The sequence below is a fragment of the Petaurus breviceps genome, unplaced genomic scaffold, assembly GCF_028583685.1.
Source record: "Petaurus breviceps papuanus isolate PSGF00001 unplaced genomic scaffold, PetGlider_PUasm1.0 180, whole genome shotgun sequence".
Lineage (NCBI taxonomy): Eukaryota > Metazoa > Chordata > Mammalia > Diprotodontia > Petauridae > Petaurus > Petaurus breviceps.
Window position 1 is genome coordinate 2,661,593 of NW_027185782.1, and position 16,902 is coordinate 2,678,494.

At 42.9% G+C, this 16,902-nt stretch overlaps 2 protein-coding genes and 1 non-coding gene across 3 annotated transcripts in view; 2 read left to right on the plus strand and 1 right to left on the minus strand.

Moving 5' to 3' along the window:
* PIAS4 (protein inhibitor of activated STAT 4) overlaps window positions 1-16,902 on the minus strand; it is a 162,164-nt gene that overhangs the window by 68,963 nt on the left and 76,299 nt on the right. The window lies entirely within an intron of this gene.
* On the plus strand, window positions 6,413-16,163 carry EEF2 (eukaryotic translation elongation factor 2). Its single transcript, XM_069086820.1, has 15 exons — window positions 6,413-6,542; window positions 7,400-7,614; window positions 8,513-8,694; window positions 8,828-9,039; window positions 10,313-10,491; window positions 10,852-10,957; window positions 11,375-11,488; window positions 11,580-11,718; window positions 12,102-12,297; window positions 13,028-13,286; window positions 13,571-13,678; window positions 14,006-14,359; window positions 14,554-14,736; window positions 14,831-14,963; window positions 15,367-16,163. The coding sequence occupies exons 1-15, from the start codon at window positions 6,540-6,542 to the stop codon at window positions 15,558-15,560; spliced, it is 2,577 nt and encodes an 858-aa protein (XP_068942921.1). The 5' UTR covers window positions 6,413-6,539; the 3' UTR covers window positions 15,561-16,163.
* Window positions 11,014-11,079, plus strand: LOC138160321 (small nucleolar RNA SNORD37). Its single transcript, XR_011168135.1, has one exon. It is a non-coding gene; the product is annotated as a small nucleolar RNA SNORD37 (small nucleolar RNA).

Here is a 16,902-nt window from a genome sequence, read left to right on the forward strand (position 1 = left end):
TATCTATCTATCTATCTATCTATCTATCTATCTATCTATCTATCTATCTATCTATCATCTATCTATCTATCATCTATCCATCTATCTAGCTATCTTTTTAAGCTTCTTTCAGGGCTTAGTTCCAGGTGCTGCCTTCTATAGGAACCTTTTCCAATTCTCCCAAAGCATATCACTGTTCTCTCTCACTCGTATCTCTCTTCTCTCTCTCTCTCTCTCTCTCTCTCTCTCTCTCTCTCTCTCTCCAAATTACTTTGTATTTACTTGGATACATGTATTTACTTCTTGAGGACTGGGACTATGCCAAAAATGTTGATCCCTGACACCCAGGAATACCCCTATGAGAGCAGACAATTCTTCTATGCCTTCAAAATGCTCTAAAGAGTAGCTTGAGGAACAGAGGTGAAGTGACCTGTCCAAGATCACGTGGCCAGTCAGTGTTAGACTGATGTCCAGCTCTTCATGATTCCAAGTCCAGGAGTCACTACATACCTCTGCTTCCATGTAGCAGACTCTTAAGAAATGTTTATTGACTCTTAAGAAATCTTTATCGTATTGAATTAAATTAAATTAATTCTACCCCCTTAACCTGTCTTTTAAAGGACAAATCTAAAGATATTCTGCACTCAGGTGGAGAACTGATTGAGAATCAGTAAACAATAATGAATTATTAATTCATTAATTAATAATTATAGATTAACACTTTATCAATGAGAATAATAAAAAAGCCAGAATACCACAATTATACTTTGAGGGAAATCAGCAATTGTTATAATTTTCTTTTTTTTTTTCAGGTTATAAAGACGGATTGTATCAGATGGAATGAAAACTGGCAAAGAGGACATAAAACCAAACAAGAGAAGGAAAAAGATTAGGTATTTTGCTTCCACCTGGATAAAGTTTATATAAAAACAAAGATATCAATAATATATTTGAAAAATAACCATTTATTCAATTCAAGAAACATACTAAGTGCCTACTGTGTGCAGAGCACTGGGCTGTGACTTGTTCACTGCAAAGACAAAAAAAAAAGTGTTTGCCCTCAAGGAGCTTAAGTTCCTGGAGGGAGGTGTAATTGTAGTCAAAAGTAAAGCTACAGGATGATTTTTAAAAGTAAAATATTTTAAAGTTGTCCTTTCTCTAATGCACCAGGCTGTCCGTGACTTGCTGAGGATGCTGCTTGGGGAGATGCTTGCTCAGGTATGGGGTGGTAGTGGGTGACTTCACATGTCCCTTCCAACTTTGAGATTCCAGGACTCTGCAGATCACTCCAAGGCCACTCCACGACACACATGATTCTCTGCATTCTGCTGTTTTTTTTTTTTAATATAAAGTCAGTGGGGTCGAGCAGCTGGCCTTGGAGCAGGAAGTCCTGGTCTGAAGGACCCTTCTAACTTTTCCTAGCAATGTGACGATGGACAAGTCCCTGATCCTCGGTTTCCTCTTCTGTGAAATGAGACTAATGAGGCTTTTGGAGCCAGGGCTTCAACAGTTCAAAGTGCGCTGACTGTGAGGTCAGAGGGCTCGACTGCAGCCTTGCCTCTTTCCTCTCGACGCCCCTCGGCTTCTCTGGACCCTGTAAAACAAGCAGGTTGGACCAGAGGGCCTCGGCTGCAGCTTCTGCTCCACGATCCTCCCTCACTCGGGGCGCTCTGTGGGGGGAAGGGGCGGGGTCTCAAAGATAAAAGATTTGCTTTGCAGACCCGGATACCCTAGGGAAGTGTCGGCTGTTTTTATTGCCAGGAGGTTCCTCCCAGCTGAAGCCGAAGCCCTGGGCTCCCAACAGCCTCGGCCGGCCCGGGAGGACGAAAGCAGCGAGGGGGAATCGAGCCAGTGCGAGTGTTGGGGCTGTACGCTGAAGTGCACGGCGCTCGCCGACAGGGGTCGTCCCGGAGCGCCCTCCCGCTGCGCAGCATGGGGCGCACGCGCATCTGAGGCTCCCTGCAGAGGCTTTGCGCTTCTCTGCTCTGGGCCGCCCCCTCCCCCACCTTCTCCAGGTCAGGGTCGGTTAATGCACCGACCTCTGGCCCCTTCTCCGAATGGGTGCGGAAAAGTTCCATGCATGCCAAGGGCCAGTGGCCTAGGCCGTGAGGGGTGGCCTGGATCCCAGAGTATTAGACATCAGGCAGCGACTGGCCTTGCAGCTGGAGCCCGGGCTCCTGGTTCTAAGAATCCCTGGGAGAAGCTGACCTTGCCTCCCCCCCGCTGGGACTGGCTTTTTTTTTTTTCTACCCCAGAATTTCAGAGGAAACAACTTTAGAGGGTCCTGGTTGTGGTTTAATAGAGTCTGGCTCTAAGTGATCGCATGTGTTTTTGGCAAAGGTGGTTTGCCATTTCCTTCTTCAGCTCATTTTACAGATGAGGAAACTGAGGCAAAGAGGGTTAAGTGACTTGCCCAGGGTCTCACAGATAGTAAATGTCTGAGGTCAGATTTCAACTCCCTGATTCCAAGCCCAGTGCTCTATCCACTTCTCCACCTAGCAAGAACAGTGCCTTAATCTAACCTTTTTAGTATTCAATTAACTAGCTCACACAATATAGGCGGTGGAATTTGAATCTACATCTCTGCTGAATCCAAGCCCAGCTTTCCTTCCATTAGGATGCCTGACAAGTAGCTATCCTGTCTCCTTTTGCCAAGACTTATTGATTTCACCTCTGCAACATCTCTCATATTCGCCCCTTCTCTCCATCACTGTCACCCTAGACTATTGCCATAGCCTACTGGTGGGTCAGCTTGCCTCAAGCCTTTCTCCACTCCAGTTCATCCTCCCTTCATTCAGCCACCTAAAGTGCTTTTCCTAAATCGAAAGTCCCCTTTCACCCCCTTCCTTCCTCTTCCACCCCCAAACTCCAGTGGCTCCAAATCATCCCTAGGATTACAAAATCCTCTGTTTGGCATTCAAAGCCCTTCAAAACCTAACCCCTCCTACCTTTCCAGTCTTTCTTATACCCTACTCCCTTAAAACATATTTTGTTCCCCCAAAAAGACACTCCACTCTGGGCATTTATTTTGGCTGTCCCCCATGCCTGGAATTTTCTCTCTCTCCTCCTGTCCATCTACTGGTTTCTTTGACTTTCTTCAAGTCCCAGCTACAATATCACCTTTTATAAGAAGCCTTTCCCAACCTCCCTTAATTCTACTGCCTTCCTTCTTTTGTTTCCTATTTATAGCTTGTTTATATGTCTTTGTTATCTCTCCAATTAGATTATGCTCCTTGAGGGCAGGGACTATCTTTTGTATCTTTTTATATCCCCAGTGCTTAGCATAGTAGGAACTTAATAAATAAATACTTTTCTGAGGCAGCCCTTTGCATGTCTGGTTGCCTCTAATTGTTAGGAAGGGTTTTTGTTTGTTTTAATATTGAGCTGAAATCTGCTTCCTTGATCTACCTGGTTCTACCCTCTGGGGAGAGAGACAGTCATCTTCTTCCCTCTACTAGAATGTCAGCTCCTTTAGCGTAGGGACTTGCTTATTTTTGTACCCTTATATCCAGATGCCTAACAACATCAGGCATACAGCAGGCTCTTAATGAATGCTTAGGGATTGAGTGGCAGGGCCCTCAAATGTGCAGTTATTTAGTTTCTCTTGCTTTATTTTTTCCCCTCCAGGCTAAACATTCTCAGTCCCTGGACCAGGAATGTTCATTTCTTTAGATCCCAGGAAGGAGGTCTGGTTTCATCTCCTAAAGACAGGGTGAAGGGGATATGGTGGTATGGTTTGCTTTAAGCTTATATTGTTATTTATTTCTGTAAGGGTCACAAAGAGTCTGACACAACACTCTAAAAGGACTGAAGGACAGAAGGGTAAGTACTGACCTTGGACCTCCCATAAAACTTTGCTCTTATGCATATATTAAGTGATATGCATTATAGTCATTGGTGTTTGTAGCCAGCTAGTATATATATTTTTTTCATTTGCACCTCTAGCACTTAGCTTAGTACAGTTCCTGGTGCTTAATAAATGTTTATTGACTTTTGAATAGAGGGGCAAGTCCAATGGGAGACTATATCTTATCTAAGTGTTGCATTTCTTTTGGTATTGGTGCCTAGTATAGTCTGATGTGCCACACTAAACAATATTTATGGAGTGAATTTTATATAGAGATTCATATCCCTGATGCTTTCTGGGTTGGGGAAGCCACAGTTCTTCCTGAGAGGCACCAGCTGATTTTGAGGAGCTTGGAAATTTCTTTAATGGAGGATTTTAGTGGAGGGCTTTTTCTGTGACACTCAGAGAAAAACTGTAGGCTAGCTATAAAGGAAGGACTGTCTTATAATGACCACTTGTCAGGGAATTTATATAGGAGATTCCTTTTCATTCAGCTCTAGGCTCTCTCTGGTCCCTTCCAACCCTGAAATCCTATAATGCTTATATAAACTCAGCAGCTGAGCAGGGTTATTAAGATAAGTTCAGGGATCAGCACTTCCACATCCATCTAGATGTAGAGATATGTGGGGTATAATGCTCACTATTCCTGATCGTATCCTAATAAGTAACTCTTCCTCCTACTTCTCCAATTACTCCTAATAGTTCATGTACATGAAAATATTCATGGGTGAGAGTCACATAAGATAGACAGGCATGAATGATTTATAGTCTATATCTGAGGGGATGTCTGAAGTAATGAGGACAGAGTTCCATTAAAGTAAAATGTCTGCTGGATGTTAATTGTTACATTTCTTACCACTCTTTGACATCAGAAGAGAGTGAGCCCTATACTGAAATAGGATAAGATCTATACCTGTGATTTCATTGGAATAGGAAACTCCTAGGGGAGGGGCTTTCTCTGCCAATGCAAGTTGGCACCTTCAATGCATCTGTTCATGTTGGAGAGATGCCAATCCATATAGACAGATTGAGTGACTTGCTGAGTGTTACATGACGTGTATGTATTAGAGGTGGTATTTGAATCCTTCTTACTGGCTCTGAGGTCAGCTGTGTATCCACTATGCCATGCTGCCTATAAAGAGAGTAAGACAGTAAAAAATTGGTTTTCTGATTGTCAAGACATCTACCTTATAGGCTTGGCTCTTCCACTGAGCTAGTGGCCTTGAAAAATTTATTTATCCTCTCTAGGCTTCAGTTTCCCTCTTCCATAAAGGAAGGAGGATGCTGTTAGATAATTCATAGATAATAGATTAGATAATCCTTGTTTATTAGCTAATGTTTAGAAACCCTCCTTGGCTTTGTATAAGTCTTCAAGAATTGGTGTGGCTCAAAAAAATTAATCAGCTGATGGCCAATCTCTTGGGTTTACTAACCTAGTTGAAAAGAAGAGCCCTCTTTGTGTATGAGGGAAATGGTATTAAAAAATATAATGTGGAGCAGCTAGGTGATGCAGTGGATAGAGCACCAGCCCTTGAGTCGGGAGGTCCTGAGTTCAAATTCAGCTTCAGACACTAGACACTTACTAGCTGTGTGACCGTGGGCAAGTCACTTATCTGAGATTGCCTTGAAAAAACAAAACACTATTATCACCTTCTCCTCTGGTACTTTTTGTGATAACAAATTACTCTTCCCTCACCCTGCTACCCAAGGGATCCAAGGAAGGGAACAGAGGTTAGGTTCAGGAAGGGGTGGTAGTGGAAAGTTCTGTCCTCTTTCTGAGTCTAGTGCCGTGACCACAATCTCCAAAGACAGTCATGCCCACTCCCTGATTCCTTGCTATCCTAGGCATCCTCTCCCTCTCCCAACCTTGATTACTGTGCTCCTGATAGTCAGATTCTACCTGGGGATGGTGGGATAGCCAACCATGCTTCCCCTACTCTCTCTGCTTCTCCTAAGTCCTTTCCAGGATGAAAGCCTAGTTACCTCGAAGAACCTCTGAAATGCAAAAGAGACGGATGTGATTGTGACTGGGACCTGGTGAATCCTGCCCTCTGAACTTCCGTGGGCTGGTCCTTAGGTTGCTTGATGATATTTGTCAAGTGCATGGCTTAGTGCTGGGCATTTTGTAGGCACTTAATACATACGCATCTCCCTTACTCAGTCCCTCCCCTCCCTCTTGGCAGAGCTCTAGGGTCACACTGAGGACTCTGGTGGAAAGCTTTGCTTTATGTGTCAGAATCCCTCGATATTGATAGCTTGCAGTTACACAAAGCACTAGCAGGCCTCCGAAACGTTCAGTGTTCAGGTAATGTCCATCAGTTTCTATGTCTGTAAAATGGATATACTACTTTCCTCACAATGAGGCTGATAGGAAAAAAAAAAAAGCCTTTGTAAACCATAAAGCTCTGTAGCACTGGATCGTGAGGAACCAGGTACTCGGCCCTCCAAGCTTATTAAATCCACTGATCCATTTAAATAGATGGTATGGCAACAGCCTTAGCGCCTAAAGGGTTAAAGGGACCTCTGGCGCATGTGCATTACGTCGCTTCTTCCCGCCTCCCTCTCAAGAGTCAGCTGACCTTGCAACCGGCGTCGGGCTATAAAAGTACGGGGCGTTGACGTCAGCGTCCTCTTCCGTCGTCGCCGCCGCCATTCTCGGCGCGACTCACCCCAGTCGGATCGCGAGCCGGAGAATCCACCGCCATCCGCCACCATGGTGAGGGCCACCGCCCGCTTCGGGGATCGAGGCTGTGCTGGGACCCGTGCGGGCCGAGGGGAGCCGCTCCTGGCCTGGGAGAACTGACGAAGCGGGCTGGGGGAGCCCGAGGAAGGGAGATGGGGGAGAAGAGGAGGCCGCCACCACTGCCTCCGCTGCCGCCATTTCGGGGAGATGCGGCAGCCGGCGGTTCCGGGCGCGCGCCCCCGCCCAGCCTCTTCTCGGGGCCTCGCGCGGGGGCGCGCGGCGCCCCCTCCCTGCCGCTCTCCTCCGGCCGGGACCCTGGGCTCGGTCTCCTCGCCTTGGGTAGCGGGCGCTTCCAGGGGGAGCGCGGTTGGATTGGAGCCGGGTGATGTGGCAGCGGCAGCGGGGGAAGGGGGAGGACGCCGTGTGGGAGGGGGGAGGGGTGGCTCCGGTCCCGGGCTCGGCCCGGGCCCCCCCGCTCCGCGCTGGCCGCGGGCGGTACTGCAGCGGGGCCGCGCCCGGCGGGGAGCAGAGCCCCAGAAGGGAGGACGGAGCTCGCGTCAACCCCCGGGGCTGAGGGCGCCCAGGCCTCTTGCGTGACCTTGGACATCCGTAAAGGGAAAGATTTGGCTATTTAGAAAAAATGAGGGTGCCTCAGTGGTCGGGGCGAGCCCTGCGGTGGAGGCGAGGGGGTAAGGACCGGGCACCGAGAGCCGGGAAGGAAACCACGAGTGTGGCCGCGCTGGGGCCCCGTCCAGAGTCCGCCTTCTGGGCCGAGAGCAGATGACGTGTATTGTGCCAACACCATCGATTTCTGATGGAGGTGGCCTTGATTCTGCCTGCTTCTGGGAAGCCCTTGTAAGACTGCCCCTGATTTGTGTTTGGCTTCCTAGGTGAACTTCACAGTAGACCAGATCCGGGCCATCATGGACAAAAAGGCCAATATCAGAAACATGTCTGTAATAGCTCACGTGGATCATGGCAAGTCAACCTTGACGGATTCCCTGGTTTGCAAAGCTGGTATTATTGCTTCAGCCCGTGCTGGTGAGACCCGGTTCACTGACACGAGAAAAGATGAACAGGAACGGTGTATCACTATTAAGTCAACGTAAGTCTCCTGCAGTCCTTGAAGGGATCCAGGAAGTTATTCTGATGATTCATAGGCATGCCTTTTCCCTGTTTAAAAAAAAATTTTTTTTTTCCATTTTATGTGTCATCTTTCGTTATCATTATTCCCTCTCTCTGTTTTACTGCTTGTATTTGTATTCCCAGGCTTAGCACAACTATCAACTCCACTTTTAAGTTGTATTACCTTGGTATTCCTGTTTTGAGGAGTTCACAGGGATGTTGTTAACTGGCCAAGGAGCTTCAGATCAAAACTTTGACTTGGTTGAGACCTTATTCCTTAGGGAATGTTTCTCAAAGCAGAGTTGGGGGGTTGTCGTTGTCTATGAGACCCTTTTCAGGGGGTCTGAGGTAAAGCTTCTAAGATGTTTTAATTTCCAGTACACTAAATATAACCCACATAAACAAAAGCTCTTGGAATATTTTTGAGTGTAAAGCAGTCCTGAGACCAAGAAGTTTGGAAACTTCTACAAAAGTATAGTGCTTATCCTAATGGAGAAAGTAAAACAATTAAGTGACTAAGTGATCTGTCATCAGGAGGGGGGAGGGGAAAAGAGAAAGACATGCATTCAAATTTCTAAGGGAAATAAGGTTTAGAGACAGCACTTATCTTTCATAAAGTACTACGTTGGCCAGTGATCTGACAATTTAATGTCATCCTTTGTCAGAATTTTGGCATGTGAGTATGAAGAACCTTTAGAGACAAATGAGTGTCTTAAACTCAACTTAAAGGGATAAATGTTTGTTTTAGCATGGCTAAACCTTATAAAATACTTATATTGAATTTAAATTTGTGAAGATCCTTTTGCACTCTTGGTTGCATAAAACTGATGGGTCTAAACTGTATTTCCCATCTTCTGGTATTTTTTTTGTCTCTTCAGTGCCATCTCCCTCTTCTATGAGCTGTCAGAAAATGATTTGAACTTCATCAAGCAGAGCAAAGATGGTTCTGGTTTCCTTATCAACCTCATTGATTCACCTGGGCACGTTGACTTCTCATCAGAAGTAACAGCTGCACTCCGTGTTACTGATGGTGCCTTGGTTGTGGTTGACTGTGTATCTGGTAAGCTTGCTTTCACCTCAGTAGGAACAAAATATCCTCAGAAAGAGGATATTGTCTATTCCAGATTACTTGTGCTATAGGGGTTTTACTGCCAGACTGACTGGGCCACTAAAAACACTAATCTTTTCATCAGGTGTGTGTGTTCAGACTGAGACTGTACTCCGCCAGGCCATTGCTGAGAGAATCAAGCCTGTCCTGATGATGAACAAGATGGACCGAGCCCTACTTGAGCTGCAGCTGGAGCCAGAGGAACTGTATCAGACATTTCAGCGAATTGTAGAGAATGTAAACGTTATCATCTCCACCTATGGAGAGGGTGAGAGTGGTCCAATGGGAAACATCATGGTGAGTCTGAGGAACAGATTTCCAGTGTGGTCAGGCCAGAAATTTATGAACTAATTATTGAGAGTGATAAGTTCTTAAAGTTGAATCATTTTCAGGTGACCTGGTCCTCTAGGATTTGTTGAAACACCTTGAAATTGATTGCCTCTCTTGTCATTTCATAGGCCTCAGTCTATCATCACTGAAAATTTAATTGTTAAACTAATTTTTTTTTTTTTATGCTTTTTGGAGGGGGAGTGGCGTCAGGGCAATTGGGGTTAAGTAACTTGCCCAACATCATATGGCTAGTGTTAAGTGTCTGAGGCCGATTTGAACTATGGTTCTCCTGACTCCAGGGCTGGTGCTCTATTCATTGTGCCACCTAGCTGCTCCCAAAACTAATTTTTAAAGGGAAGATTTTCTTCTCTATACCGTGGGAATAGTTTGTCTAATTTTTTGGAGGATTAATATTGGGGTAATCATGAAATTCATAAGGAAGGTTAGGTTTAAGGGTTACAAGATAAGCAGATTGAAGTCCCTGGTACAGAATTGGCAAAAAAAAAAAAAACCTTTCCACTTTATGGCCATATAATGGGGGATGAGCATGCTTCTTGTAGAGGGCAAAGGAATGCTGAGTGTTAAAACAAAGGCTCTTTTTCAAACTAACAAGGCTACTTTTTCCTAGCTTCAGAAGCTTTTAATGGGATTATGGACTAGGGTAATTTGCCCGTTGCCATAGTATAATTTGCCTTTAATAACTAGTTTGGGTATATGCCTTTCTGGAATGGTTAACATAGGTGACTTAGATGATACATTCCTTGAGCATATTTGTTGAATACTAGAGTCAGATGGGTCTTTTGATCATGAATTCATCTTTAGACACAAATCTGATTGGTGTATTAGTTAACTAGAGAAATTTTGGAATTCTATAAGAGATTTAGAAAATATAGAGAGATCTTGCAAACTTAGTTTTGAGTAATTGGAGATAGTGATATTTGTAATACATACCTCAAAGTTTAGAGAATCAGATGAGCTGTTAGTATGAAAGTTACTCAAGTCTGGTCAATAAATTATAATTAAATCTTCACTTAGATTTGTCATTTGAGACGTCTTTGCATGTATAGTGCTCTGCATGGGGGTGTGTTACATGTATGTTTTAAGTATGTATGTGTATTAAGTCCGTTGAAGGTCCTAGGAATTGAGCTTATGCTATTATGTTTGATAAAATGTATTTGAGTTCTTTTGGCCACAAACCTTTAGATAACTATATCTGACCCACTTTTCTTTGATCTTTCAGATTGACCCAGTCCTTGGTACTGTTGGGTTTGGCTCTGGGCTTCATGGTTGGGCCTTTACTCTGAAGCAGTTTGCAGAGATGTATGTGGCTAAATTTGCTGCCAAAGGTGAAGGTCAGTTAGGACCAGCTGAACGGGCCAAGAAAGTAGAAGATATGATGAAAAAATTATGGGGTGACCGGTAAGTGGGCTTAGAAATAAGATTTTTGTCAGTAATCTAGAAGTGGCCCATATTTGATCTGTTTTTACAAATAGTTATTCTCACAGGCCTTACCTAAGTAAGATTTTGAGTACAGGTAGACTACTTAGTATTAGTTTGGTATTTTGTATTCCCCCCCCTTTTTTTTTTTGGAGGGGGGAAGGTTAAGTGACTTGCCCAAGGTCATATGGCTAGTAAGTGTTAAGCATTTCAGGCCTGATTTGAACTCAGGTCCTCCTGACTCCAGGGCTGGTGCTCTATTAACTGTCCCCCCTAGCCATCCCTTAGCATCCCTTTTTATAATAAGGTTGAATATGTTTTGCTTTTATTCTTTTCATCTAGGTATTTTGATCCTGCCAATGGGAAATTTAGTAAATCTGCGACTAGCCCTGATGGAAAGAAGTTGCCTAGAACTTTCTGCCAACTCATCTTAGATCCAATCTTCAAGGTAAAGGCAATAATGAATACTGATTTGTTAACTATTTTTTAACTTGATTCTTAGGTGTTCATGATGATGGAATATTTCTTCACTTTGACCTGATGTCTCATGAAGAAATCTAACCTCTGAGAAGCATTGCAATTATTAATCTGTTAAGATCAAATTTCTTCAATTTTTTTCCTGGGAAAATAAAAAAATTATCTTGAGAAATTTAAGGAAATAATTATCTTTACATAACTGGAAGTAGGAAAACATTTTGTCTTTTAATTTAACCTACTTTAGAATCTACATCTTTGCCAGGCACAGACCTTGCCTAAATGTGTCATTGATACATCTTACTGTTTTTAGTCTCTAGATGGGCTTGAAACTAAACTTTTGAACCAGTAGGTTTTCCTGTTTTGACTAAGTGAATTTCTTCTGCCTTAGGTATTTGATGCAATTATGACCTTTAAGAAGGAAGAGACTGCAAAACTGATTGAAAAACTTGACATCAAATTGGACAGCGAGGATAAAGACAAAGAGGGAAAACCACTTCTGAAGGTGAGGAGGATGGGTCTGTGACAACTTTGAAACCACAATTTCGAAGCTTCCTTTGGTTGAAATTGCAGTCTGCTTTTTTGGTCCTTTTTAGGCTGTGATGAGACGTTGGCTGCCTGCTGGAGATGCACTTCTCCAAATGATCACCATCCACCTGCCTTCCCCTGTAACTGCTCAGAAATATCGCTGTGAACTGTTATATGAGGGTCCCTCTGATGATGAGGCTGCTATGGGTATGGTCTTTTTGGTTGTTTTTTTAAACCTTGGGCACAGGCAGAAATCTTGGAGCTTTTTGTTCCCCAAGGCAGCATTGCTTGTTCCAACAAGGGCCAACCCAGTTAGTTAGGTTGGTCGTTCTATTATCTACTTCCTGATGAGTGATTTTTGTTTTACTTGACTACCTGAATATTCAGGTGTTGCAGATATGAAAGGTCCAGTTGTACTATTACTCAATGACTTGGCATGTAGGTTTAAAAATGCTAACTAAGCAAGATCAACTTCTCAGTAGCAGTCAAAATACTTGCTAAGTTTTCCCAAATTCATTTCCACTAAGTTAATATCACAGAGTTTGATGGTTATGCATGAAGCCAGTTATGCCTGTTACTTTTCTTCTCAGGTATTAAAAGCTGTGACCCTAAAGGTCCCCTGATGATGTACATCTCTAAAATGGTGCCAACTTCAGACAAAGGCAGATTCTATGCTTTTGGCCGTGTATTTTCTGGTCTTGTTTCCACCGGCCTAAAGGTCAGAATCATGGGACCCAATTATACCCCTGGGAAGAAGGAAGATCTCTACCTGAAGCCAATTCAGAGGTCAGAAGTTTATCCCTTCTATAGTCTAGGGAATAAGAAATAGAACTGTTTAGCTGAGCTAAGAACTTTTTGTAATGCACACTTGACATGCTGGTCCCAAGTTCTTTGTCTTAATGTGGTGAATCAATATCACCATGGCTGACAGATTCGTGAGCTGCTCAGTGATGAAACGAAAGCTAGGATTGGAGCCAGTTTGCCCACCTTAGCAGTATACCAAGATGTCTATTGTTTAAATAAAGAGTAACTTGTTAAATTCTTCTTTGGCTTGGATCTTAAACCCTTTAAGGGTTTTTCATATGTATGTGTGTGTGTATGTGTCTGAATCACATTCTTGTAACTTTATTCTAAATTCACTTTAGATTTGTAGCCAGGTATTGGCTGCTAGGGACCAGCATAAAAAAGTATTAAAAAAACCTACTATCTTGCCTTCATGAACTACTCAGCCAGTCAAGCAAGCTGAGGTGCTTACCTTATAGTTCCTTTCTTCCCTAGATAGCATTTTGACAATTTCATTTGCATAGTAGTTAGAAGATACTCTGGTATCTATCTAAGACTGGTGGTTGGCAAACTACTGCCAGTTTTTTTTTTTAATATTTTTAAGTACAGTAAAACTTTTAAATGTAAAAACTAGTCTTAACCAACAAGCAAGCCAGCCCCTTTTTAGGTTAGAATAGGATTTACCATGAGAAATGACGTGTTAGTAGTTCTTTACTTGACCATTTTTCCCTAGGACAATTCTGATGATGGGCCGATATGTTGAGCCCATTGAAGATGTGCCTTGTGGTAACATTGTTGGTCTGGTTGGTGTGGATCAGTTCCTTGTGAAGACTGGTACCATTACTACCTTTGAGCATGCCCACAACATGAGGGTGATGAAGTTTAGTGTTAGCCCTGTGGTACGAGTAGCTGTTGAAGCCAAGAACCCAGCTGACCTGCCTAAACTAGTAGAAGGACTGAAGCGTCTGGCCAAGTCTGACCCTATGGTCCAGGTAGGTTGCTATGAAATGAAAATTTGTCCTGATTTGCCCCCAATTGCAGTAGAAATCAAAGGAAATTTCCTTGATTCTTAGGAAATTTCACTGATCATCTTTGCTCAACTGAGGTCTCTTGGTAGCTTATCTGAATCACCTGAGGAGATAAGGTCTTGAAGGATATATTTTCTCTTAGAACTACTTTGGTGTCCCATCTTTCTTGCCAGTTAGATTAACAAATGAGACCTCTGTACTAAAATAGTTCAAGTTTCTTACTATATATTGGATCTTTTGTTTTTCAGTGTATCATCGAGGAATCTGGAGAACATATTATTGCTGGTGCAGGGGAGTTGCATCTGGAGATCTGCCTGAAAGATCTTGAAGAAGATCATGCATGCATTCCCATCAAGGTAAAACCCTGCAACTTTGTTTAGTTTTAAGAAAGTAGGGAAGCAAGGAGTGGGAATGTTCAACTTCTCTTTAGATTAGGTGGCCCAAATGAACTTAAGAGTAATGGGAACTGATGATGGCTTACCCTCAAACAGTCTTTGTCAGAGAAAAGGAATATTAAGTGACTTAACTCACATTAAAGACTTGTCACAGCTCTCTAGTCTCTTTACATTCTTTTTACGTACATGAAAATATCTTGTATTTCTGTAGGTGCCTTGTAATTTTTTATAACGTTAGATTAATTTGCCTGCTTTTAGTTTAATTGAACTGTATTTTTTCCTGTGCAGAAATCGGACCCTGTTGTCTCCTACCGTGAGACAGTCAGTGAGGAGTCAAATGTTCTCTGCCTTTCCAAATCTCCCAATAAGCACAATAGGCTGTACATGAAGGCCAAGCCCTTCCCTGATGGCCTGGCTGAAGATATTGACAAAGGCGACGTTTCTGCCCGTCAGGAGCTCAAGCAAAGGGCTCGGTACCTGGCTGAGCATTATGAGTGGGATGTGACTGAGGCCCGTAAGATTTGGTGCTTTGGCCCTGATGGAACTGGGCCCAATATTCTCACAGATATCACCAAGGGAGTACAGTACCTTAATGAGATCAAGGACAGCGTGGTGGCTGGATTCCAGTGGGCTACCAAGGAGGTAGGTAGCCTTAAAATAAATACGGGGTATTGTATACTGCTGTACTCCTGTTAAGTTCTTAGAGAAGAGGGAAGGGTTCAACGAAAAGCACTTATTTGGGGACAGCTGAGGTTGTAAAATAGATAAATTAGTAAAGGTCAATATATATAGATATATGAAAGGTCCATGGTTATATATTTTTTTTTCTTCTCCAGGGAGCACTGTGTGAAGAGAATATGCGGGCAGTCCGTTTTGATGTCCATGATGTAACCCTGCATGCTGATGCCATTCACCGTGGTGGCGGCCAAATCATCCCCACAGCCCGGCGCTGCCTTTATGCCTGTGTGTTGACTGCCCAGCCCCGTCTTATGGAACCCATATATCTTGTGGAGATTCAGGTAAGGAGTGTGCTATGCTATATGAGACCTCTTGGAAACAAAAAAATTCTTGGTTGGTCTGACTTAATGTTAACTTTTTAAAAATTTCTTTTAGTGTCCAGAACAAGTGGTTGGTGGCATTTATGGTGTCCTGAACAGGAAGCGAGGGCATGTGTTTGAGGAGTCCCAGGTTGCTGGCACACCCATGTTTGTTGTGAAAGCCTATCTGCCTGTCAATGAATCTTTTGGTAAGTACCAATTCTGTAGTAAAAGACTTCAGTAAAGAGGGCATACTAATATTAATGACAGTTCATTTGGGAAACTTGTGTTTTGGGCCTTAGTTCTGTCACTAATTTACTGACTTGGCCTTTGATCTCATTTTCCTCATCTTTTAAGAAAAATGATCCAATTCTCTTCCTGGTGGTTGTGAGGATCAAATGAGTTTTGATGATTGTAGAAAGTATATGGTGGTTTACAAATGATCTTGGTTAAGTTATTGTAATGAACACTAATTTTAGGGACTTTTTTTTGGTGGGGGAGATATTTCTCAAGTGTTGCAGATTTGTAATTTTTATGTTTGAGGTGATGTTAAGTTGGTATTTTGTTTTGATAATAAACTTTACCTTTCTCATACCTCCCCTTCTCTTCTAGGCTTCACAGCTGACTTGAGGTCTAATACAGGTGGCCAAGCCTTCCCTCAGTGTGTATTTGACCATTGGCAGATCCTGCCTGGAGACCCCTTTGACAACACTAGCCGCCCATGCCAAGTTGTGGCAGAGACCCGCAAACGCAAAGGGCTGAAGGAAGGTATCCCAGCCCTGGACAACTTCCTGGACAAATTGTAAAAGCTCTTTCCAACATCAGTTCAAACTCCTGTTGGACTCTAGCATAACACCAATGCAGCAAATTGTTAAAACTGCAGTGACATCTCTTTGCATATACTTAATCAGTTCATAGCAACTTGAGACTTTCAAAACACATTGATATTCAGCCTTATAGGTTTCTGTGTTGCACATGACACATTTGGGGCCCACTCGGTGCCATAACTTGAAACATTTCCACTTGATGCAACTTGAGTTGCCTGTTTCCATATTTATTCAAGTCTTCAGAGAGGCAGAAAAAGTGTCCTCTTTGCAGGGTATATTTGGCCAGGGGGGTGGGTTGGGATAGGTACCTAACATTTTTTTTTTTCATTTTTCAAAGGGAAACATAGTACACCCCCCCCCCCCCCCCAAATTGCAAATGAGTGCATTAAGAGGTTTTGCTTGGGTAAATGGCCTGTAGTGGATCTTCAGGAAGGGTGAGGGGAAAGTTAAGGAGATGTTTTCTAGTTGGCCAGAAACTAGAAGGCAAGAAAATTTTGTGCAGTGTGATTGTCATCATGAACATCTACAGATGTATTAGTGCCATTGGAATAATAAATTTGATATGGTGATGAATATCAATAACAGTGTTGGAAGTGATTCATTCCAGGTGTGGGATTGTCTTTTACTTCTGGGTGCTATTCTTTATGTGGTTCCTTAGCAAGTTAATTTGGGACTCTGCTTTTGAGTTTCACTCATTTGACAATGATCTTGTACCATATAAGCTTGACAATTGTTTAACAAACTTACCAAGTATTATAGAAATAACTGAATTTAATGCTTGTGATTATAAATTTTTTTTGGTACTAAAGTAAAAAAGTCCATCCCTGGCATATGTGGTTAAAAGCCCCAGTTGGTTCTGTTTGTGTGAAACTTCTCAAGTATGATCAGCTTAGGTTTACTATCCTGCACAGGCAGTAGTTTTACTTACATAACACTATTTCTCAGAATGTTAACAGTAATTGGTTTTCCTTATTGCATTTTGAGATTGTGGCCTAGATAAGCCTGTAATCAAGTAATTAACAGGAATATCAACTGGTATCTGAGATTTGTCTTACAGAGTAGAATGGTAGCTAGAGATCCTTGCATTTCATTCCTCAAGTTGTGAGGGTGGCTTTCATGTGGAGTAGCACTTAGAGGATGTATTCATCCAGAAAATCAACTTGGCTGTAAAAGAAGGGATAGCTAGCTCAATCATGAAGTTTCCCTCAGGAGGAAAAGCTGGGATTATTAGAAGGCCTCAGCTATTGAAGCTGCTATAGAATTAGCTTGGGCACTGTTTTCTGAATGACTTTACTCAGAAATTTCACAAGCAGCAAGTTTT

Bases quoted from the DNA above. Each gene is read 5' to 3' on its own strand.
- EEF2 (XM_069086820.1), top strand. The intron at 8,695-8,827 runs GTAAGCTTGCTT...TCTTTTCATCAG, and splicing joins TGTGGTTGACTGTGTATCTG to GTGTGTGTGTTCAGACTGAG. The intron at 14,360-14,553 runs GTAGGTAGCCTT...TTTCTTCTCCAG, and splicing joins TCCAGTGGGCTACCAAGGAG to GGAGCACTGTGTGAAGAGAA.